The sequence below is a fragment of the Sceloporus occidentalis genome, unplaced genomic scaffold (assembly GCF_023333645.1).
Source record: "Sceloporus occidentalis isolate IW3139 unplaced genomic scaffold, rSceOcc1.0.p SCAF_6, whole genome shotgun sequence".
NCBI lineage: Eukaryota > Metazoa > Chordata > Lepidosauria > Squamata > Phrynosomatidae > Sceloporus > Sceloporus occidentalis.
Window position 1 is genome coordinate 109,041,566 of NW_028316986.1, and position 25,151 is coordinate 109,066,716.

Genomic DNA, 25,151 nt, shown 5'->3' on the forward strand with positions numbered 1-25,151 from the left:
GACACGCTTCCCTGTTTCCTTTAAACAGTTTAATGCTAATGCATCAATGCTATTTAACAATTTACTATTAATACTATAATACTAACTATAATAATTTATAATAATTTAATAATAATTTATAATAATTTATAATAATTTCAAGCTCGGGTCAAATGGCCTTAAAAAAAAGAACTCCACTGAGACATCAGTCCATGGTTGTGTTACTGTTTTGGCCCTGACGTTGAAACATACTTGTAAGAAACAAGTACAGGTTGAGTATTCCTTATCCAATGGGGGGTTTAGAATAATTGCGTATATGTAATGAAATATCTTGGAGAAGGGACCCAAGTCTAAACATACACCTTATACACATAGCCTGAAGGTAATTTTACACAAAACTGTCAAGATGTGTCCCACTCATCCCACTCTTTCTTTCAAGTGATAGCACAATGAGTTTTACTGTCCCACCACTGCCATTTAATTTGTCACAACCACTTTATTCTCTGCCACTAAGTTTCTTCAATGACAGCACCCTGGCCCTTTTCATCCCACTGCTGCCACTTAATAGTCACGAGCACCTGTACGTTTAACACTATTTTTCTTATTAATTTGTGATCCTGCCACCTCTTTGTGACTGTCATGTTACCCTAAAAATACATTTTGAATTGTTAGTAGTGTGGTAAACATTCAGGTTCCAGACAGATCTTTCTTGAACAACATTAAAACTTTATTTAAACAACAGTTTTACTAATGTTTTACGTATGCTGCTTTATACACTTGTTATTGTTACAGTTTCTTTTATATTCTCTCTCTTTAGAGAAAACTGGTTACTTTCACTTAAAATTCATACAGTCTTTGTATTACATTCCCTTATCAAACTCATCTCAACCCTAGCCAACCAGGCTAACTAAATTCCACAGGATTTCCCACTCCAGCAACTCTCTCTCTCTCTGAGTTCTAGGTGTGTATAGGTAGGCAATCCCTCACTTTTGGACTCTACTCCTAACTGTCCCTGTCTTGTACTGGAACCCTCACTACAACTGTCTCTCTCTGGACTTAACTGAAACCCTATGACTCCAACTGTCCACCAACAGACCATTTAGCAGCTTCAGCCTTTGATTTGATTGGCTGCCTCCAGCTTGATTCTATTGGCTGTTACTAGGCTGGCCCATCTCTGTCAGCTCTCCACAACAATATTTTAAATAATTGTGTGCATGAAACAAAGTTTGTGCACATTAAGCCATCAGAAAGCAAACGTGTCACTATCTCAGCCACTGAAGTGGACAGTTTTGGATTTTGGAATATTTCACATTTCAGAATTCTGGATAAGAGATACTCAACCTGTAATAGTTACTCTCTGAGTCTCCACTCTCCTCAGATTATTGATATGTGTTACAGTTGTTGTAAATAAAAGAAGAAAGACAACACATATGCACAGATGCATCATGTACTATCTGTACCCTGAATTTTAAGAGTGGCTGCCTCTGATAAACCTTATCAGTTTAGCTTTGCCAGAAATTGATAATAAAGATAAATTTCATGATGAATGAAACAAAACACTGAATCAGTGCATTGAGGCATGGATGCAAAAACTACACTTTGCTTATTGCTTGTTTTTGTATCAACACACACTCTTCCACCTGACATTTTTCAGAAGCAGATTTTCTAGAGCATGGCATGGTTGTGTGTGATTAGTTTGGACTTCTGCCATCACTCCCACAGGTCGAGCCAATTCAAAGATAACCAAGAGAAGCGAGATTCCAAAAATGTGGCATATGATGCTATGCCATTAAAACACACAAGAAAAACATATTGACAGTAATGATAACTTTGAATTGTGTCCCGATGTTAAACACAGTTGATTGTGTGTATTTGGTGAAGCCTCTTGATTGCTCCTAGAATATTATCACTACTGAGTGGTCTCTGTTAGGGGAAACAGAACCTTCCATGAAGCAAGAATACTATCCTTGGTTTGTGGATGGTGACTAGATATCAAATTCCAATAGTTTAGAAAAATAGTGTTGCATATGAACCTATCTAAGCCTTCTTAGCCTCCTTTCCTATTATTTTCATTCTGATCTGTTACCATATTTCACATGGGGAAAAAAAGGGGTGGGTGGGAGAGATTCCCATGGTTAATGAATGCATTGTTCAGAAAAATAAGATCCAGAGACAGTAGCAGTAGTTTTTCACTTTAAGAACTGTTCATTGCATGAACAAAAGATTAATGTATTGCTTGGATAAGACCAACTGAGACCATAAGCTGAAAGGTTCATAAAATCAAAGTCAAATGGTACCTGGGTACAAGTTTAAAGGAAAAAAGATTAAATTGTTGCAGTCCTTTGATATCATGTACACACTGCAAAATATTTACTAAATCAAAAAATGCTAAGAGTATATTCATTTACTATGCTTGCCAACTAGATAGAAACAATACTAACAGTTTATCAACCACTTATTTTTTTCTGATGGGAAATGGACAAGACCTGTTGCATGGATTACTTTGGAGGCAGTTTTGGCATAATTCTGCATTTCTGTTTCTAAACAGAGGAGATGAAAACTAATTTTACATCTTCAACCTTCTTTTGTGCTTTTGATACACAAAAACAATTCCTCTAGTTTTGTGTGACTGTTCCATGTCCACTTTACATCATATGCAATATGTGATGCATTAGAGTCATAGGGAATCTGTGGAGTTCCAGATGTTGATGGAAATTATTTCCCATCAATCCCAGCCAAGAGTCAAATATGGAAATATTGAAGAGGCACTCCAAGAATATCTTTAGACCACAGATTCTTCCACCCTGGCTTAGTGGCTTGTAAGCACATGAATATCTGCACAGCCAAGATGAACAGAACATTTTGAGCTGTATTTATTGGCTGAGGAATGAATTAGGTCTTTAAATGCAGAATTCATTCAGACTGGACAAATGTGTGCTTTTCTGCAGCATTCCAAAATGCTCTGTTCCTATCTCAAAGGTTAGGCCAGTTATTTTTGGTCATCACATGGATTGTGACAGTTGAAGTTGATGTGCCTAATCTCTAATCTGTTCCCTATTTTTAGGATGACTCCACCCTCTGCCTTATTTGCCTTTGCCCCAACAAAACCTCTTTCTATTTTTGTTTAAACTTTCTCTAGAACAGGGATGGGGCAAGTGTAACCCATGGGCCACATGGGAGCACCCAGCACTGATTTTGGGTCTCAGAGGGAACCAGGGGCAAAATAATAATGTTAACAACAACAACAGTTCTCCAGTACTACCATAAGCCAGGTGAGGGATATGAGACAGTTACTAACATACTCTTGGCTGCTTGGGCTATTATAGACCAAATAGGGGCAAAAACATGAAGAAATTCTTCCCAAGGGCCATTCGGGGAATGCAGTTTTTCAGTGGGGATAGCAGTTGTGTGTGAGTTGCGTGTGTGATTGCCCATTTCCCCCCAAAAGGTATGCAACCCCCTAACCTTCAAATGTTATCTACTAAAGACTAAAAGCCTTAGCAATAATACAATAGGTGCCTGCTCTGGGAAAGATGCTTTCCCCAGTATTGCACCTTTTAATGTTTTTAATTTTGAACTCTCAAATTATCTCCAAACCAATAGGCCACCCTTCTGGACTCCATGTCCTCTCTGAAATCTATTTTGGAGCTTGTCCAAGTTTACAGCCCTGTATGTTACAACTGGTATGTTGTTATGTGCCTTCAAGTTGCTTCCAGTTTATGGTGATCCTAAGGTAAACCTGTCACAAGGTTTTTTGGGCTTGAGAGTGTGTGACTTGTCCAAGGTCACCCAGTGAGTTTCTATGGCCAAGCAGGAATAAAACCCTGGTCTCTAGAGTGGTAGTCCAATGCTCAAACCACTACACTAAAGTGGCTCGGCATGTTACCAACATATATGTTTAATAGCTGTTTCCCTTAAAGGACTTGTAACTAAAAATGATAGAAAACTAGTGATACAGTGGACCCTTCCCTTATGCGGTGGATCCGTTCCGGAGGGCCCCCCCAAGTAGGGAAAATATCACATATGCCGGAGCCTCAGAAGTAATGGAGCTCGTGACCATGGTGTGCACACCACAGCACACCATGGTTGTGTGCCCCATTACTTCTTCTGGGATGTGCGAGGGATTTTTATGGCAAGTAAGGTGCACCTGCACATGATGTGCGTGCACTGTAATTGGCAGTTCATATAATGCTATTCTCTTACCACAAGTTTGATATGAGCATCTGAAGTTGTACATTGCGTCCTATGGATAGCATGGTCTATTCTAATACAGGAGACCATTTAATGTGTCATCAAAGTCATGTGAAAACCCAATAATTAGATGGATTTAATTGGCCTGTCCACTTTCCTGCATTATTCTAAATCCAGAAAGGCATGATAACAAACACAGAATGGACCTCCATAGCTGTGGAAATTTGAGTTACCACAATCTTTAACGTTACCACTTTAAAGATTCTAGCAGTTTGGATGATGTGAAAGGACTGGAAGGCACAGCTACCACTAAATTTACATTTAATTATTAGGTTACATATAATTCCCACAAAGAAGCCAGCATCTCTTATGGCCTAACGCTGGTGTTTTATTGCTTGTGTCATGTGCTATACCACTGCGCTGTATCTCTGTCCTCTGTAGCCAACAATTCATTTACATTGGCCCACTTGATACAATTCTAGAATTTACTACCTTCCTGGAGTTTCAAAACCAGTGGGGTTTTCACTAAACAGGCAGGCCACGTTACATGATATTTCATGACAAGTGTGCAGCAGTTAGATTGCCCACTTATATATCACTGAAGAAGAGGAATGACATAAATCCAAAATGTATGATGAATGGGGGTGGGTGGGTGGGTGGTGGTGGTGAATATTTGAATAAATTTGTATGCATTAATTACATGTTGATATACAAAAGTAGAAAGTGCCTATAATTTAGATCAAAGGTGTATAACTTGTAGCATTCCACATGTTGTTGGATAAGAAGTGCTATGAGCCCTAGTTGACATACCTAATGGTGATGGAATATGGAAATTGTAGTCCAACACATGTGAAGGCTGCAAGTCGCCCAACCCCAATTTAGACAGAAATGTAGTATGCAACATTTTCAGTTACCCAATAACCTGTGTTTTGCTCCTGCTCTTTTGTCTTATAATTTTTTACCTTTTGATCAGGCTGGCACAGGAGAGCCCTTCAAATAGAGAATTGCCCTCTGTTACCCTGGACAAATGGCCACTGTTTCACAGAAAATCTGAAAACTGTTTTAAACATTGAATTGCATTGTAATGATATTTTTTGAAAATGTTCAACCTCTGTTGTATCACCACATTGTAAGCCATCTTATGTTCTGGTTTTGAGGGAAAGGAATGGTATAATGAAAATAATTATCTTTATAGCAGTACCTGTACTCAACATGATGAGTCACCAGCTTATGAAACACTGAGCCAAGAAACTATGTGGTTTATCTGCCATATTTTTGTCTTTCACAATGTTCCAAGATCTCTAGACGGTTTAGAATAAAATCAAATGAAATTACTTAAAATATGATGCAATAAAATTAATACATTAAAATAATTTAAACATTCTAAAACACACATTAAACACTTAATAATTTAAGAAGTTGAAACCATGTATAAAACCATGCATCAGGTAAGGTCATTGGGCCCCAAAGGCTTTTCTAAAAAGTCAGATTTTAACATTACTTAAATAAGACTAAAATCCATGTCAGGTGAACCTCCAAGGGGAAGGCATTCCACATCTGAGATGCCACAGCTGGAAAGGACCTCTCTCATATCATCACACAGTGTCTTGTTTCCACTGATATGACACAGAGGAAGGGCCCTTCAAACAGATCTCAGTGCTCAGGAGCACTTCTCATATATTGTGAGAGGTGCTGCTTTATGTATCAAGTTTACTTGACAATATTAAGGGAAAGCTAAAATTCTGTCAGCAACCCCATTCATGTTTTCAATACAGAGGAACAAAAAAAGAGTTGACAAAAGAGGGGAGAGGTCAGAGGGAATGTCATCAGGATTGTTGAATAAAAAAGTTAACTTACATCTATCAGTGTATCTGTGTAACACTGTAACATGGCAGCCAATTTAAGCTAGCACACACTTGAAGTTATATTCCCTTTATATGCTTTCCAGGATATACATAATTATGACAGCAGATTCTAATACTTGATACATCAGTTGCACAACTAGTGCTCTAGTTAACTATGGGTTGTAGTTGTAATTGACCTTACCCACATCAAAAGTACACCTGTCTTTTCAGTTACATCTCTTTACCTAGCTGCATAGCAATATATAAATAAACAGCAGCGTATGGATGCAGTTTGTATTTAAAATGACAGAGTTCCTGTCAAGCTTTTCATCAGCTCCTAGCTGGCATCGGAATAATCATCCTTCACTGGGTTGTCTTCCTTTATGATATCAATTAGCAAACAATCTGTTTTCCTGGCACATGGCACAATTAGGATGCAAAACAGAGAGGCCTGTGAAGCAAAGCATATTTCAGGTGGAAAGCCTGTTTCCCCCAAGAAAAGATGAAATTGATTTCACCTTGCCAAAGCTGGCATGTAAGAAAAAATATCAAAGGGACAACACCAAGCATATTTACACACTGTCTCCTGTTTTATGGGAGTTGACATGACATTTCACTTTTAAATTATATTTAAAATGCATTGCTCTGACTGGAGCTGTCTTTTGTTTCATCAGCCTCTCCACATTATCACTTCAAAGGGGCTGCAAATATGTCTCCACACACACTAGAGGGCACAAGAGGGCTATTTTCTAGCTTTCTGGCATCATTTGCATTAGAAGAACCTCTCCAAGGATGCCTTAAGCTTACCCATTTGATAGCTGAATATGCAAGATGGGAGGGGAAAATGCAGTTGTTAGATGCTGCCTGTTAAGATCATGTATCGGTTTAGTAAATGTCTAGAACCAAAAGACACTGCTTTGCAGAGGTTGTATTCACACAAAACTTCTTTTCTGATGATGCTTGAGTGTTAACAAAACAAATTAAGTTCACAGCTATTCTCACTAATATAACACTAAGCCTGTTTCTTCTTTTTCTTTCTTGCCATCCCAAGTATATTTGCTTTCTTGCTTTGGGATGAAGTAATACTCCCCACAATTTGTTATACATAAGATTGCAATCCGTTTAAAGAATTAATCATATTAGCTTTCACTGATGAATAGGCTATGAATTCATGAACTGGTCAATTAAATTTGCATATATTGGCAAAGCATATCTAAAATAATATGCTTCTTTTGCTTTTTTCATACATATGTTTTGTAATGCATATGTATTGTAGCAAACATCACCTTGGCAGAGGCTTTCTTGCTGTATGTGAGTAAAGATAAAATGATGCTTCTTAGCATTCAGTCATATTATCTGTAGTCTCAGATAGTATCATGTATCATGTTTCAAAAAAAATCTTTTATTAACCCTCAATTAATCAGCAGCACTTTTCATCTGGTTAAATTTTTTAAAAATCAATTATTCTAAGCAATCAATCAGTTAAATAGTACAGCCATACTTGTATGTTGAGCAGCATAACAGAAATGGATTAAATTATGACTGGGGTACTATTACCTCTGTATTTCCTTTATTTCATACCTTTTCTAACACAGCCTAGATTTCTACTGTGGACCAGATAATGGAGATCATATTCAGAAGGCACATCTGGGAAAGGAGGGCATTCTATCTGCCACTGAGATGTTAAGTATCTCTCTGTAGCTGTTCCCTACTACAGTCTATATTCTTGTCAGGAGGCAAAGGTTCATCAAAAGTTTCACCTTCCAAGTGATAACTGGACTCTGTGGTTGAGACAGAGACAGCATGGTCTTGTGGTTTGAGTGTTGGACTGCAACTCTGAAGACTGGGATTTGATTTCCCTTTTGACCATGGATATCCACTAAGTGACCTTGGGTGAGTCACATACACTCAGCCCCAGAAAAACCCATGATAGGTTTGCTTTAAGATTGCCATCAGTCAGAAATGACTTGCAGGCACACAAAAGCAACAACAATGGTTTATACAGACCTTCTCTCCCATTGTCATAGACGTCAGAACTTAAAAAAGTATCTCAGGCACCCAAAGTCTCCTGCAAGGAGCCAATCCAGGGAGAGTTTGTGAGAGTGTTTTGGAAAGGATTATGTTTCTCCATGTATTTTGAGACCTCTGGTATTCTTCTCCCTTTGTTCTATGCCTCTCTCTGTGGGGAAGCAACCCCAAATACCTTGCTACTTAACATTAACATTAACACTACCTTTTGAGCAAAGCTATGAAATGCTGCCATTCAAAGCTGGTTAATTCATTGGGATAGATAATAATCTATCCCAATCATCCCCCTCCCCATCCCCCATGTTCTAGTAAAGACCTGTCAAATTTCAATTTCTGCCAGCTGAATAAGAGCTTGGAAAGCCATTTTAAAAAAATAATTAGGAACAATTAAAAAAGCATTTATACAAAGATATTATAGTTATAGTTATGTGTCTTTACATGTTCATGTTTCAGAAGTAACCAGAATAGTTACTGATGCTACAAATAAATAATAATAATAATAAATTTTATTTATATACCGCTTTTCCACAGATCAAAGCGGTGTACAGACAATTAAAACCATACAGACATTTCATAAAAGGATGAAATCCCATAATAAAACCATATAATTAGAGAACTCTAAGCACAATCATTCGCCTTCAAGGGTAAGCAGGGAATCGATAGCAACAGGGTAGATAACTTCATTCTTCAGGGGTGAAGGCTTGACAGTAAAGAAGAGTTTTAAGCCTCTTTTTGAATGTTTCTAGGAGGGTTGTCAGATGGAGCTCCTTGGGTAGATCATTCCACATCTGTGGGGCCACCACTGAAAAGGCCATCTGGGATGTGGCAACATATTTGGAAGGTGCAATTACCAGTAAGTTCTTCCCAGATGTTCTGAGTGTGCAGGGCAGATCATATGGGGAGATGCGGTCCCTCAAGTAACTCAGGCCCAAGCCATGTAGGGCTTTATAAGTAGTGACCAACACCTTGTATTGCGCACGGAAGCGAATGGGCAGCCAGTGAAGATTTTTCAAGATAGGTGTTATATGGTCAAACCTGGACGCACCGGTGACCAATCTGGCTGCCATATTTTGTACTAACTGAAGCTTCCGGAATTGGTACAAGGATAGCCCCATGTAGAGCGCATTACATAAATCTAATTGAGAGGTTACCAGAGCATGTACCACAGTTTCAAGGTCCCTTTGGCCCAGAAAGGGCCGCAGTTGGCGTATCAACCGAAGTTCATAGAATCATAGAATCGTAGAGTTGGAAGAGACCACTAGGGCCATCCAGTCAAACCCCCTGCCATGCAGGAAATCCAAATCAAAGCATCCCTGACAGATGGCCATCCAGCCTCTGTTTAAAGACCTCCAAGGAAGGAGACTCTATCACCTTCTGAGGGAGTGCATTCCACTGCTGAACAGCCCTTACTGTCAGGAAGTTCCTCCTAATGTTCAGGTGGAATCTCTTTTCCTGTAGCTTGCATCCATTGTTCCGGGTCCTGTTCTCTGGAGCAGCAGAAAACAAGCTTGCTCCCTCCTCAATATGACATCCTTTCAAATATTTAAACAGGGCTATCATATCACCTCTTAACCTTCTTTTCTCCAGGCTAAACATCCCCAGCTCCCTAAGTCGTTCCTCATAGGGCATGGTCTCCAGACCCTTCACCATTTTTGTCGCCCTCCTTTGGACACGCTCCAGTTTCTCAATGTCCTTTTTGAATTGTGGCGCCCAGAACTGGACACAATATTCTAGGTGGGGCCTGACCAAAGCAGAATACAGTGGCACTATTACTTCTCTTGATCTAGACACTATACTTCTATTGATGCAGCCTAAAATAGCATTGGCCTTTTTAGCTGCCGCATCACACTGTTCACTCATGTTCAACTTGTGGTCTACTTGGACTCCTAAATCCCTTTCACACGTAGTTTCATTCAGCCAGGTGTCACCCATCCTATATCTGTGCATTTTATTTTTCCACCCTAAGTGCAATACCTTACATTTCTCTGTGTTGAATTTCATTTTGTTAGCTTTGGCCCAGCTTTCTAGTCTATTCAGGTCATTTTGAATCTTGATCCTGTCCTCTGGGGTATTAGCTATTCCCCCTAATTTGGTGTCATCTGCAAATTTGATAAGTATGCTCCCAATTCTGTCATCCAGGTCATTGATAAAGATGTTGAATAGCACTGGGCCCAGGACAGAGCCCTGTGGGACCCCACTGGTCACTTCTCTCCAGGATGAAAAGGAGCCATTGTTGAGCACCCTTTGGGTTCGGCCGGTCAACCAATTACAGATCCATTTAACAGTTCCTTTGTCTAGCCCACATTTTACAAGCTTGTTTGCAAGAATGTCATGGGAAACCTTGTCAAAGGCCTTACTGAAATCAAGATATACTATATCCACAGCATTCCCTTCATCTACCAAGCTGGTAATTTTGTCAAAGAAAGAGATTAGATTTGTCTGGCATGACTTGTTTCTCTGAAACCCATGTTGACTTTTTGTGATTATGGCATTGCCTTCTAGATGTTCACAAACTCTCTGTTTAATGATCTGCTCCAGAATCTTTCCTAGAACTGATGTCAGACTAACTGGACAATAATTGTTGGGATCCTCTTTTTTCCCCTTTTTGAAGATGGGGACAACGTTTGCCCTCCTCCAGTCTGCTGGGATCTCTCCTGTTCTCCAGGAGTTTTCAAATATGATTGCGAATGGCTCCGATATTACTTTTGCCAGTTCTTTTAATACCCTTGGATGGAGTTCATCTGGTCCCAGAGACTTAAATTCATTTAGATTAACAAGGTGTTCCTCTACTATCTCTTTACTTATTCTGTGCTGAAATTCCCCTATTCTGTCCTCTGCTCCATTATCCTCAGGTTGAGCACCCTTTGCCTTTTCTGAGAAGACTGAGGCAAAGAAGGTGTTGAGTAATTCTGCCTTTTCTCTATCTCCTGTTAGCATTTTGCCATCTTCTCCACGCAGTGGCGCTACCGTTTCCTTCTTCTTCCTCTTGCTGCGGACATATCCAAAAAAGCCCTTTTTATTGTTCTTAACCTCTTTGGCAAGCCTGAGTTCATTCTGCGCTTTAGCTTTTCTGACTTTACCCCTACACATGCCTGCTATTTCTTTGAATTCCTTTTTCGTGATTTCCCCCTTTTTCCATTTCTTATACATGTTCCGTTTCAAACTTAGCTCGGTTGAAAGTTCCTTAGTCATCCATCCTGGTTTCTTGAGACACCTCCCGTTTTTCTTTCTCACTGGAACTGTTTGAAATTGTGCCTTCAGTATCTCCCTTTTGAGAAAGTCCCATCCGTCCTGAACTCCTTTATCTTTTAGTATTTCTGACCATGGAATCGCCCTCAATACTTCTCTAAGTTTACTGAAATCCGCTCTCCTAAAGTCTAGGATGCGTGTCTGACTCTGCTTGGCTTCTCCTCTCCATTGTATAACAAACTCCAGGAGAACATGGTCGCTTCCACCTAAGGATCCCACCACTTGCACCCCATCAACCAAGTCATCCTTGTTGGTTAGGATCAGATCTAAAATAGCTGACCCCCTTGTTGCCTCTTCCACCTTTTGGACCATGAAATTGTCTTCCAGGCAAGTGAGGAATTTGCTAGACCTTGAGGATTTTGCTGAGTTTGACTTCCAGCAAATATCAGGATAGTTGAAGTCGCCCATCACTACTACATCTCTCTTTTCTGACTGTGTGGTCATCTGTTCTAGAAAGATATCATCCAATTCCTCAGTCTGACTTGGGGGTCTGTAGTAGACTCCCACCGTAACACCCTTGTTGTTTCCCTCCCCTTTGATTCTTATCCAGATGCTCTCCACCTGGCTTCCATGACTGATGTCCTGGATCTCTTCACTGGTGTAAATATCTCTGACATATAGTGCTATTCCTCCTCCTTTCCTGTTTGGCCTATTTCTCTTAATAAGGTTATACCCCTCTATTTCCACATTCCAATCATGAGACTCATCCCACCAGGTTTCAGTGATGCCTATTATATCATATTTGCTTTGTTGTACTAGGAGTTCGAGTTTATCTTGCTTATTTCCCATGCTCTGTGCATTAGTGTAGAGACATCGCAGACCATGGTTCCCTTTTACTTGCTGCCTGTGCAAGTTTTTTTGCCTCCCACTGCTGGGTCCTTGCACTGTTTGCCTTGTTACCTCTATGTCAGTTTGACTATTTTCGCCATCCCTTTCGCCTTCCTTAATATTGTCTCCCTTCCCCTCGGAACTCAGTTTAAAGCTCTCCTGATCAATTTCTTGAGACTGTTGGCAAAAACATTTCTTCCAACTGGCGTGAGATGCAACCCGTCTGTTGCAAGAAGTCCCTCCTCATGGAACCGCAGCCCATGATCGAAGAATCCAAATCCTTCTCGGCGGCACCATCTGCGAAGCCAGTTGTTCACATCTGCTATTTTCCTCTCCCTTCCTGGACCATGCCCTTCAACTGGCAGAAGAGACGAGATGACACCCTGTACATCCATTCCTTTCAGCTTCCTACCAAGCGCCTCGTAATCCCTTTTGATGTTCTGAATGCTGTGTCTTGCAGTATCATTAGTTCCCACGTGGACCAAAAGGAAGGGGTATTGTTCAGTAGGCTTGACCAGCCTTGTCAGCCTCTCTGTCACATCACGGATCTTTGCACCTGGAAGAGAACACACCTCTCGAGACATCTTGTCAGGCCTACAAATCACTGCTTCTGTACCCCTCAGCAAGGAGTCCCCCACTATGACCACACGCCTCCTCCGAGGCTTAGCAGCGACTGTTCCCTCGGGTGGGACTCTCAGGCTCCCCTGCTCTGTCCCAGAAGTCTGTCCAGGCTGCTCTTCTTCATCCTCCTTGATAAGGGAAAGAGCTTCGAATCGATTCTCTAGCTGCAAGCTCGCCGAACAATTCCTTCTTGGCTTACTTCTTTTTGTGACATTCCTCCAGCTTTCTGCCTCCTCTGTTTGGCAAGTGACCTCTTCCACCCTAGCATCTTCCTCTGCGTGGTACTCATCCAAGATGGTTAGTTCTATTGAGTCCAGGAAATCCTCTTGTTCCCAATATGCTGAAGTGTAGCTACTCTGGACTCCAGCTGCTGCACTTTCTCCTCCAAGAGTGCTACCAACTTGCACTTGGTGCATGTGAAGTTCTCCACTTCTGTAGGCAAGAAGAGAAACATCCCACAAGAGTTGCAGGTGACTGCGGCAGATCCCTCGTTGTCCATACTGCAAAGTCTTTAGTAATAAATATAACAGTCAATCTGCTGGGAATACTTCTTTAAAGAAATGTACTGGCTGCTATCTTACACTTAAAGGGAATGTTCTGTTTCAATATCTGATTCTAACCAGATGTCACTTGAGCAGAGTTGTTGAGTTAAAGAAAATGAAAATTCTGGACGGTGGTATATAAAGCTAGTCTGCTAGCTCCGCCCCTTGTGACTCACAGATGTGACTCACAGAAGCTCCGCCCCTTCAGCAACGAGCACACGGTCTCGAGCACACGGTCTCAAAATGGCTGCCAAGCAGCTCCTCTCCTTCTCCTCTCTCTGGCCGGACTGTTCTGGAAGGCTCTGGAAGGTGGTATATAAAGCTAGTCTGCTAGCTCCGCCCCCTTGTGACTCACAGATGTGACTCACAGAAGCTCCGCCCCTTCAGCAACGAGCACACGGTCTCGAGCACACGGTCTCAAAATGGCTGCCAAGCAGCTCCTCTCCTTCTCCTCTCTCTGGCCGGACTGTTCTGGAAGGCTCTAGAAGTTGGTATATAAAGCTAGTCTGCTAGCTCCGCCCCCTTGTGACTCACAGATGTGACTCACAGAAGCTCCGCCCCTTCAGCAACGAGCACACGGTCTCGAGCACACGGTCTCAAAATGGCTGCCAAGCAGCTCCTCTCCTTCTCCTCTCTCTGGCCGGACTGTTCTGGAAGGCTCTGGAAGTTGGTATATAAAGCTAGTCTGCTAGCTCCGCCCCCTTGTGACTCACAGATGTGACTCACAGAAGCTCCGCCCCTTCAGCAATGAGCACACGGTCTCGAGCACACGGTCTCAAAATGGCTGCCAAGCAGCTCCTCTCCTTCTCCTCTCTCTGGCCGGACTTGATAGCAAGCACTTCTGACCGTTGCATCTACTTGAGATGTCAACTGCAGAGATGAGTCCAGAAGTATTTTTTTTCCTCCACAGTTCATAGAATACATGAGTGTCACAGTTTATTTAGAAGAAAAAATTCTGAACACATTTAAAAATATACTAGACCTGTCATGTTTTGAGGTTCTTTACATGTCCTTGCTTTAACAGTAACACTTTATAAAAATGGGTTATGTTGCTTGGGTCATACATTTAAGCAAAGTTTATCACTTTTCATCCTGAATACTCTATTAACATTACCACATTTCTCATTTTGTTAATTTCTTATTTTCTTTAAAAATCACAAATTATGACCTCAAAGATAGTTTCGTCATAGAATTGTTACACAGTTTAGTGCTTCGACATACTTGGAAAGTGCTTCTATATTCAGTCCAAATTACCTACAGTAAAGTTTTTTGTGTGCAGGGACACAGGATTTCAGATGATCTGTATTGGTATTGACAACATTAGCAGAAGTTTTCTTCTTTTAATCCAGCCTGGAAAATCCCCATTCCACTTAGTCCTTTCTCAGTGTCTTTTTAGTGAAAGAGGATTTTCTTGTATTTTGAATTGGGGATCTGTCCTCTTGACTTCAGCCGTCTGACAGCTTCATGCATATGTTTAGGTTGCAGAGGTGGTGACTCTCCCAACTTCTCACATATATCTAGAACCTCTTCTACTACCTCTCCAACAAAAACTTTGGAAATCCCTGACATGGCAATAACCACATTATGAGAGACTGAGGTTCCAGTAATTGACTGGATCAACCGTTTAATAGCAGCCTTTGGAAAAGCTGATCTGTGATACATCTCGTAACGATTTAGTTGTTCTTCAGAAAAAGAGGAAACTAGTATTTGCATCTTCTGGATCTCGTCTTCATCCACCATGTGCTTTTTCTCCTTTTTCTCCTTTACCTCTATCTTTATTTTCTTGTTGGCCGAAGAATGCAGTGGAGGCTCCTCTGTTTCTTCCGGGGGCAGCTCTGAAGGAGCCTCAATTTTGACCTCCCTTGGAGGCGCCTCCTCCTCCTCGGCTTCGCCCGGGGCCCTTCTCCTGACCATCGGGGGCCACTATGGTGACAACGGACGTCGTTCCCCCCTCCTCCACTGCCATTGAGGATGGGGAAGGCCCTGCAGCAGCCACAACCGCCTCCTTTCTGTGAGCCGCCGCCGCTTCGGCCATTTTAGCCAAGCCCAAAGGCGCCCATTGTGCTCTACAAAGCACTGACCTGTAGTTAAAAACAATCTTTTCTCTTACTTACCTCATTGTTATCCCAACAGTTACAGCAGAATATGAAGAAAAAGCATAGTACTAGATGCATTTGAACCATTTGCTCACTTCCATAACTATGAAAGTAAGCAACGTGTTACAGTAATACTGCAAAAGGAGGTAAGTTATCAATTGGCAAGTATAAATTAAAATATACTACAGTTACCTCTCAGTTATTGGAGAAAAGGATTCATTATTAGCAACAAGTTATTTATCATGAGTTATTTCCAATCTCTGACCTAAACTACAAGGAGGGGGAAATCAGCAGGAAAGCATGTAATAATGTCATCCTAGCTAGAGGACTAAAAGAATATGGCTTCTTAGTTAGGGAACGCAATGACTTGAAACATTAAATTGTCACCATTTTTTTTTTGTTTTACCTAAACAAGCAATAGTCTTCCAGTGAAGACTAGTCCTCCTCCATATGATGATAATGTGTTAATAAGATTACAGTTACTTTATACTAGCTTTAAATAATGTGGAGGAGTATGTACTATAACAATACTATTTGGGGAAAGTTAAAGACTTTCACCATTCCACATCTTGTCATTTCCTTTCATGTGGGCTGCAATGTGACATGTCCCACATAATACTGTGAGATCTGCTCTCACTCCCACATCCCATCTTGAGTTCTAGTGAGAACTGAAATTAAGGACTGACCCCCAAAACTGTGAAATGTCCTTTAGGAGGGCATCTCAAACACAGTGTTTGCCTATCTGAAAGAGAGCTTGTTTGTTTAGATTTTTAACATCCCTCCCCAAACTTTCATTTTATCTAAATATGTCAAAACATAGAGGCAATCACACCTTAGAGGTGTCAATAAGACCTGGGATCATACTGAAACAACAACTTATTATGAAGCACTTTTTGCATATCACACACACATCTCAATTCTGCAAATATATATACCGGTGTATATATATATCAGAAACTTCTCACACATTATTTTCAACATGCAAAGTTTTCACATATACATCATACATGCTTCTTAAAATGAGGTATGATTGATCACCTAGTGAAGACCAAGAATGTGAAAACCATTTTTCTTCCCTCAAAATCCCATAAAAATTTGCTAAATTAATAAAGTCCAAATTTACTTCAAAATTTAATGCCATTTTATCAACACCTTGAATCAGTCTAAGAAATTATTGCTCTCTAAGTGTGTCCTACTTGGGTAAAGGAGTTTCTATGTAAGTGGTGAAATCCCTTCACTCAAGTAAGACATATGTCATTTGCCATCAAATTCTACATCACTATTGATTTAAAGTGCTAGACCCGTAAAACTAAAAATATGAACACTGCCTTATGTTAGGTGCAAGCATTAAGGCAATATTGTTGGTGTGTGCCTTCAAGTCATTTCTGATTTATGATGACCCTAATGTGAATCTATCATGGGGATTTCTTGGCAAGATTTGTTCAGAAGAGGTTTGCCTTTGCTTTCCTCTGAGGCTGAGAGAATATGACTTTCCCAAGGTCACCCAGTGAGTTTGCATGGCCTAGCAGGGATTCAAACCCAAGTCTCCAGTTCAGTGCTCAGACCACTCCACTATGCTGTCTCCCTGTCAATAACAGGCCCATTAAGACTAAAACAGACAAGTAACTCTTTAAGCAGCAATAATGTCCAGTTCCCTTATTTGATATATTTTAAGTAAATACCCCAAGTACTGAATATAGGATCCTATTCATGCATAAACTATATTATTTCTGCTCAAATAAAGTAGAAAATTATATATTTTGTTCATATTTAGCTTCACACAATGCCTCTACACTATTAAATGGGGTGGATGGAGGTTCCCTCAACCCATACCAAGTCATACTACTTACTGAAAACAACAATTGAATGAGCTAGAAGTCCATTCCCACATTTAGAAAATCTTAAATTCTGAGGAAACAAGGTGTACTTTTGTGTTTGGGGAGCGCAAACCTTATTTTAAACAAGATCAAGTTTTCTGGATGCTTCTAGTTGCATGTTTCTCCCTTCTCTTTTATTTTTATTGATACACATTGAAACGACATAAAAATACGTTTTTACAATAGGTGAGAAAAACAGATGTCAAGCTTCAAATGCAGAAGCTGATTGAAGATGCAGAAGCTGACTTTAAAAAAAGTTGACAACAGCTTTTCATAGGCTTCAGGACCAAAGGCACATATCCCATGAAAATGCATATATAATACAGGAAGGTCAAACTGAAATGAAATTGTGAAATCAAAGGCTTTCATGGCTGGCATCTATAGTTTTTTGTGAGTTTTTCGGGCTATGTGGCCAAGTTCTAGAATAATTTATTCCTGATGTTTCACCTGCATCTGTGGCTGTCAAGTCTACCTAGGGACCACCAAACACAATGTTCAAACACGAATCAAGGAACATGAGAGACACTGCAGACTGGGCCATTCAGAAAAATAAGCAGTAGCAGAACATGTTATAAACCAACCTGGGCATAAAATACTATTTGAAAACATTGAAATTTTGGGCCATGTCAACAACTACCAGGTCAGAATGTACAGGGAGACCACTGAAATCCACAAACACCCGGACAACTTCAACAGGAAAGAAGAAAGCTTGAAAGTAAACATTTGGCTATCAGTCCTGAAAACACCAAAATTAAAGACAACACATGCAAATGAACATCACCCAGGGTCAGGGGTTTTCCCTGCAAACAATGGATTACTAATAAAACAGACACACATATCCTCCTGCATATCCTGCCACCTTGAGGCCTTGCCATTCAGCAACAGACCAACACACAGATTAACATGTAAATAACTTCCTCTCAACCAAGGGTGATACAGTATATATACCCCACTCACTTGCATGTCCCAGCCTCTGAAGATGCCAGCCACAGATGCAGGAGAACCTCCAGAATATATTCTTCCAGGACACGGCCACACAGCCCTGAAAACCCACAAAAAACCTAGGAAATGAAATTGTCCTTTTGGTCATTGTTTTTAGAGTCATGAACTTGTATGACAGTATTACCAGTTAAAGCAACATTCCAAGACACATTTAACTAATTTTTGAAGCAGAAATTGCTTAAGTACATCTAGTTTTTAGCTATTTGTAATCTTTCAGTAGAAAGTAATAGAGTTATTAGAAATATTCTCATGGCCTACTTTAAAGATTACAACAGTAAGAAAGCATCACAGAAACTGAAAATCTGACTGAGCATTTTATGCAAAAATTCAATTACTCCTTCCCATTTTTTTGCCACTTTAGGACAAAGTAACAGCAATATAGCTTATATAAGTCCTCTAATACATGGGGACAATCATCACATTATAGGCTCTACATCCTTCCCAAGAAAATGGGGGGGGGGGGAATTGCTAATTTTGGTTAACTTTAGAGGAATGAAACACCATCTTTGAACAACCTTATAAACGTTTTCTCTAGCTGAATCAGAGAGGGGGTTAAAGCAGGGGAACACTAACATTTTCTCCACTGTGACTTTTGTTGAAATGTCTCCAAGATCTGACTCCTAGCCTGGTCTCACCCCTGTGGCAATTTCAAAAGACATTTCTACAAGTCTCTGATACAGTTTAAGGTCAAACTCTTAAAATGATAAGTAATACATTTACAAAGATCTTCAGCATCCATTTTGTTGGGAAAAGTGAAAGACAATAGCAGATCTCTCAGTCAAAATAATGAAATTGTCAAGGCAGAGACTGAACAACAACCAGTCCCACAGTCATCCACCCAACAGTTCCAACAGAGTAAAGGGAAAAAAACTTAAGCCTTATTTTAAAAAGATATAAAAGCATCTTTCCTTAGAATTTACTTGTACATAACCAAATACTGTCTTTTGGAGAAGAGAGAGGAAGAGAGAGAAAATGGTTTCTGGCTGGGTTGATGCAGCATGTGTGTTGATGAAGAAGACCCCCAACAAAAAAGCCTGAACTCTTAGAGCATTACTGTCAGTGACCAGAGATGTGCAAAGGCACCTCACACTAATATTATTGTGATTTTTTTAGGGGTGGTTATAGTGACTGTGTGTTGCCCACATCTGGATTAAACAGTAGTGAGGTCTTGCTGCTGGTCCTGCCCTCCACATTAAGCCCAATTGCTTCAATTGTCTCTCACCACCACACTTTGCAGCCTGAGAAATGACTTTATTTGGAGCCACCTTTTCTGCCATTTTGCTGCATCAGGTGCTTCTATGAAACTGTTACCTGGAAGGGGACACTAGCCCTCTATGGGATTAAGTCTAATCTTTTCTGGCATTGGGGCAGGAGTTGGAGTAGAGTGGATTTTTGTTTTAAGGACAGAAGATCTATCTGGCATTTGGATTTTCTGTTTTGCTTCAACATTATCCAAAGACGACTGTTTTAAATGTTTGTCCATTAGATTTCATTATTTTGTATTCTGCATTTGTCTTCATCTTGGTGTTAACAAGATAACAGGTAATAAAAACAAAAGCTATAGCATCTATTGTAGTATATTCTTACCAATAGATGACACCCTTAAGAAGTTTAAAAATTCTGATGTTTGTAAATTAAATGACAGGGGGTTTGTTTTTTAAAAAATAAGTACAGTATTTGTCATTGCCTCTCTGCCTGCTGAAGCTCCTGAGGCAAAAACAAAACAAGAGAAAATTATATTTAAAAGCAAAGCAATCGAACTTTTAAAAAAATATTTTAAGACACACACAATTGTTAAAATTGTGTAGGAAACATTACAGTCTTGAATAGCTGCTGGAAGCCCAAGAGGGATACAGCCAGATTGATATGGCTTAGCCAGGAGCTTTACAATCAGGAGGAAAAACTTGACTTGGGCACATAACAGTAAATTTTGAAGTGCGTATTCCCCATAGCCATCCTACAAGGAAAGAGCAAAATGTCAGGCAGCTAGGTTGATCCATATTCACAAAACTGCTCTAGAAATTATTATCTCCATTAGGAGCATCTCTTATATGAATCTAATGGCTCTGAAGTTCCTGTGCAAAAACACGCTGCGTTATAATAGATCACCATGATTTTTGTCACTGGAAAATACATTTCCCCTTCAGCTATTCTGATGTTTGTAACTGAGCCCAGAGGGAACAGGGAAGTCTGGGTGAGGCAGCAGCCTGCTGTTGAAAATGTGCTGCACTTCAACAGTGAGAGCCTTGGCTCTAATGTGCCACTGATGTGCCACAAAGCTAATCACTTTGGCACCAGTAGCATTAGTGCCTTGAGCAAGTGATAGTCTCAGACTGCATAGGAAAGTCCCTTGAACCTGTAGGGTTTCTAGTTCTGAGCCTCTACAGTAAGTAGAAAAGAGTTGTACTGCAGCAATATAGATACCAGCACCAACAAAGTTAGGGAGTTCAAAGTCATGTTTTCTACAGTGACTGTAAATCAGCCAGCTTGTATAAAACAAAAAGGGAAAATGAAGGCAGATGGAGGAAACAGATTATTTTCCATGGATCCTAAGCTATTCTTCATTTTAAACAGCTCGTTAACCCGAGTGGTGAGCTTTTCTCCTGATAGAGAACAATAACCTCAAATAAGTAATACAGAATAGTGGGGGGAAGACAAAGATAAATGCTGAATATAAGTGGTTTGCGGAAGAGTGAGGTATAAGCAGGAGAAAAGGGAAAAGGTACTTGCAGGCTTACCAGCAATAGTATGTCACAGTGAGGGATGACCCTTAAATTTCTGATTAAGAGCCTGGCCCTGAAGTCAGGAAAAAGTTCAAATAGCTACAGCCCTGCCAAGTCCTTTAATGTAAGGGCAGCCCTTGAAATGGACGCTGCACAGTGTAGCTTTCCATTTATTGTTTTGCATACATGAATGAAAATGCATAAGAGAAACTCTCTGGACTTGAAATGGCAACTCCTTTCTTTGTCTGTAGTCAGAGCCATGTAGCCAATAAATACTTTGCCATTTCCTATCCTTGCCTACTTTGTCTCACCCTTTCTTTTCTAGTGTTCTGTTTCAGAGGCTGTTTGAAATAATAGTGGCTGTATCCAAAGGTATCTTGATTAAACGCTGCCCTCAATAATTTAAATCCATTGGACTGTCCAAATTTCTGGATAGTTCTTCCTCATCCATCATTACATTTCCTATTAACTGAAAGAACATACAGAAGCTAGTGTGGTGTAGTGGGCAGAACATGGGACTGGGAACTAAGGCTGCATCTGCACTGTGGAAATAATATGGTTTGATGGTTGGATTGGGTGGACCTTGAGATCTCTTCCATCTCCACAACTCTATGATTCTATGTATGCATCCTAAGACATTGTCACTTACACAGTTGTAAAAAAATGTCCCCAACCTTATGTTACTTATGATGAGCTGTTTCTCTCTTCCCCCACTCTGTCTGTGTGGAAGCTTCCAGGATCTCCCTCCAGTGCCTCCCCAAAATTTGCCCTTTCTTTTATGCAATAGGAATACTTAATTTTAAAAAACCACAGCAAAGGCAATATATTGCCTTTTGTTGTGCTGTTTTAGCTAACTGTGATGTAATGAAGCAGAAATGATGCACTCTGAGATGTTAGTAGGTGTGGAGAAAAGGCAGATTGTGATGCTGGCAACATCCAATCAGAGTGAGCCTCTGGTTGGATGTTGCCAACATCCCAATCTGCCTTTTTGCCACACCTTCTCAACCAATGGGAGCTTAGCCATGAAAAGGCAGGGGCTAATCCCAGGAGCAAGTAAAAATAGGCTGAGGAGTGTGGAATTAGCTAGGGAACTGGATCGGGATAAGAGCTCTGAGTTAGAGGTTTATTAGACCTTGAGGGGTTTTAACAGTCAAGGTGGCTGAGATACACTGCTGAAAGGGCAGTTGGAAGGGGTTTTGAGATCCTAGGTTGTCCTAAAAAGAGGTCAAGTGTGGAAATTGAATTGGCGTGGCTTGAAAAGTCATAAAGTAGCAACAAAGTTTTAATGTTCAGAGTCTAGCCAAAAGTGTACATGGAACTGTAACCTAGAGACCACTTCTAGAAAATAGTAACAGATACCATACATCTTTGTAACTGTTTAAATACATAAACACAGTATCAGCTCTGAATATCAACCAGAAGAGAGCTACTGTAACCAAATATCTTGTAAATAAAGTTTTCTTTTGTTCTGGTTCAATGTGTGGTCGCTTGAGGTATTTTAATTAGCTATAAACCAAGCACTACCAGGGATTAATAATACTGTTATTGCTCAGGACAATCAAAATAGTAAGTGCCCTGTCTTTTTACAGAGTGGCCCAGAGGTAAAAGGAAAGTGTGGGAGTCACCCAAGTGAGGGATCTGAGTTTGAAGGCAGCTAGGGAGATAGCTGTTGTGACAAACTGACTTACAAACCAGCCAATCAGAAGCCAGAGATTCACTAGCCAATCAGGTGCTGGCTGAGGAGTTTAAACATTCCGCTTGGCAGTTGGGTTGAGTCAGTTAGGGTTTGGAATCCTGAGGGATGAAGCTGGAGTTCAGTGGGGGAGATAGTTAGTGTTAGGTCCAGAGAGGGACAGTATTAGTTCTGGAGAGTCTAGAGAGGAGAGACTCAGTGTAACCAGACTCAGAAAGAGGGGTTTGGACTACATAATTTCTTGAGTGATAGTATAGCCTGTGCGGCTGAGTTATTATTAGAAAGTTAAAACCAGACTTGTATATATGTAACAAAAGACGATATTTTAACAACTTCATGTCAAAGTTACCTTTGCCTATTCTGTGTTAAAATAAACTTTTATTCTTGTTTAACTATCCACTTGGCCTGTGATTTAACATCCATCCAAGCTACTGACCTTTAAAAACCCACAGGGGTGTTGGGTCATAAAGAAGGAAAGAATTGTGAGGTGGTGGGGAAACATTACAGCTGTCACATACGTGGTGGTACTAGTGGACCCATTTTGCTGCCATCAGAGAAAAATGGTTGGTTGACAGAGTAGGTTTGCCCCATTTGGAGGAAGCTGACATTTCTTTTGGGAATGTATGGAATTCATTGGGTCCAGGAAATATTCCACAAAACTAGAATATAAATTCAAGTTTTTATTTTATTTTATCTGCTTTTATTTTACTTTTACTTTGTCTGGTAATTTCTGGCTCTTGGTGTTGGGATGCTGCACACATACATTCAGCACACATACAGACTCCTTTGGAAATTGGCCCAGTACTCCACAATTTTATACACCACAATTTACTGGAATTTTTATCAGGCTCAAAGAATACTCCCCTCCAGCTCTCACAATGCAAGTGTGTGTGTGTGTGTGTATGAATTCGTGAAATCCCAGTGCATAAGGGTTAACTCACCTTGGCAGCTGCAATTCATTTCTTCCACTTTGGAGTACTGGGAGATGTTCTTCCACCAGCATTGTTCTGGTTAGCATCACAGACCACTTGGCAATGCATCATTTTCCTTTAAAATAAATAAATAAAGAAGAGATAATTGTAAAATGGTTTAATAAATGGCTTCTGACTTCAGTAACTAACATTTTCAAATTCATTTCCTTTGTGACTTAAAAACAAGTGTTTATTTAGAAAATGCCTTCAGCAAGGATTCATTGGGGGATTTATTTTATGTCATAGATTAAATTATTTCTTGTTTATTCTCCTCACTTGAAATGCATAATTAATATTTCACAGCATGCTCAGATTAGTAGTTACATTTGCTTCTTTGCTTAATTTTTAAAAGTCACTTACGGTGCTCTTACTGAGACTTAGCCTTAGTGCTCTCACAGCGCAACCCATAAATCAGGTTAAATATTTGAGCAAGTGAGCTCTAAAGCTTCTTGTAAACCGAGAACACTTACTAAATGTTTCTTCAAGGAGGACATCCAGATAGGACCAGTCTGGGGTACTGGTAGTAGATTGGTTGCTTCTGATACCACCATGCAATGGGAAGTTCAACACATAATATTCTTTCTGCAGGTTCACACAAGATAGGAACTACCATACCATGGCCAGCTGCTTTCGTTCTACACTCAAAAGGAGTGTAGAAGAAAGAGGAACAGTTAAGACCCTCCTGGTTTCTAGACATCCCCCAATCATATTTATTTTTTTATGGAAAGATGTCTTCCAGTATCTCTGAATGCACCTTTTGTCTGTAATTTCCAGGGCATTGTTTGGGGTTATGGTTTAATTTCTGCTTTTTCAGTGAAATAACCACATTTGAGGGTTTACTGTCTCTGACATTATTTTTATTTGTTGTTCTTTTAGTATAATGTTTGTTATCATGTTTTGCTTGCTTGCTTGTTTGTTTGTTTAAAAAACAACCTCCTGGTGTAAAGGGACATTTCTCACAGACTTTCCTTGCATTTAGTACATTTTATAAAAAGTGCATTTCAAGTGTGATTTATTTTGTCAAGTTGATATGGCAATAGCAATAGCAGCTTCATTTATATACCACTTCATACTGCCTAAGCAGTCTCTAAGTGGTTTACAACTGAAAGCTAATTGCCCCCAACAAGCTGGGTACTCATTTTAGTGACCTTGGAAAGATGCAGGCCTGAGTCAAGCCTGAGCCCTTGGCTAGTACTGAACTCAAAACCTTATAGTTTGTGAGAGAGTGGCTGCAGGACAGGCATTTAACCACTACACCACCAGGGCTCTACATATTTATAGGCATACTTCAGTTAAGAGGGGGTGTATCTGCACTGTAGAAATTATGCGGTTTGGCACAACTAAGTACTGTAGTTCCATCCTATGTAATCCTGGGATCTGTAGTTTTACAAGGTCTTTAGCCTTCTCTGCCAGAGTGCTGGTGCCTCACAAAACTACAAATCCCAGGATTCTGTTGTGTGGAGCCATGGCAGTTAAAGTGGTGTCAAACTGCATTATTTCTGCTGTG

At 40.2% G+C, this 25,151-nt stretch overlaps 1 protein-coding gene across 1 annotated transcript; it reads right to left on the minus strand.

Annotated features, from left to right (window-relative positions):
* Positions 1–14,526: 14,526 nt before the first annotated feature.
* Positions 14,527–15,283, minus strand: LOC149311258 (transcription initiation factor TFIID subunit 11-like). Its single transcript, XM_089528524.1, has one exon. It carries the CDS (start codon positions 15,194–15,196, stop codon positions 14,675–14,677), a length of 522 nt encoding a protein of 173 aa, XP_089384650.1. The 5' UTR covers positions 15,197–15,283; the 3' UTR covers positions 14,527–14,674.
* Positions 15,284–25,151: the final 9,868 nt, after the last annotated feature.

What these genes read in the sequence shown, in the direction of transcription:
- LOC149311258 (XM_089528524.1), bottom strand. Translation starts at nt 15,196, where the DNA reads ATGGTCAGGAGAAGGGCCCCGGGCGAAGCCGAGGAGGAGGAGGCGCCT.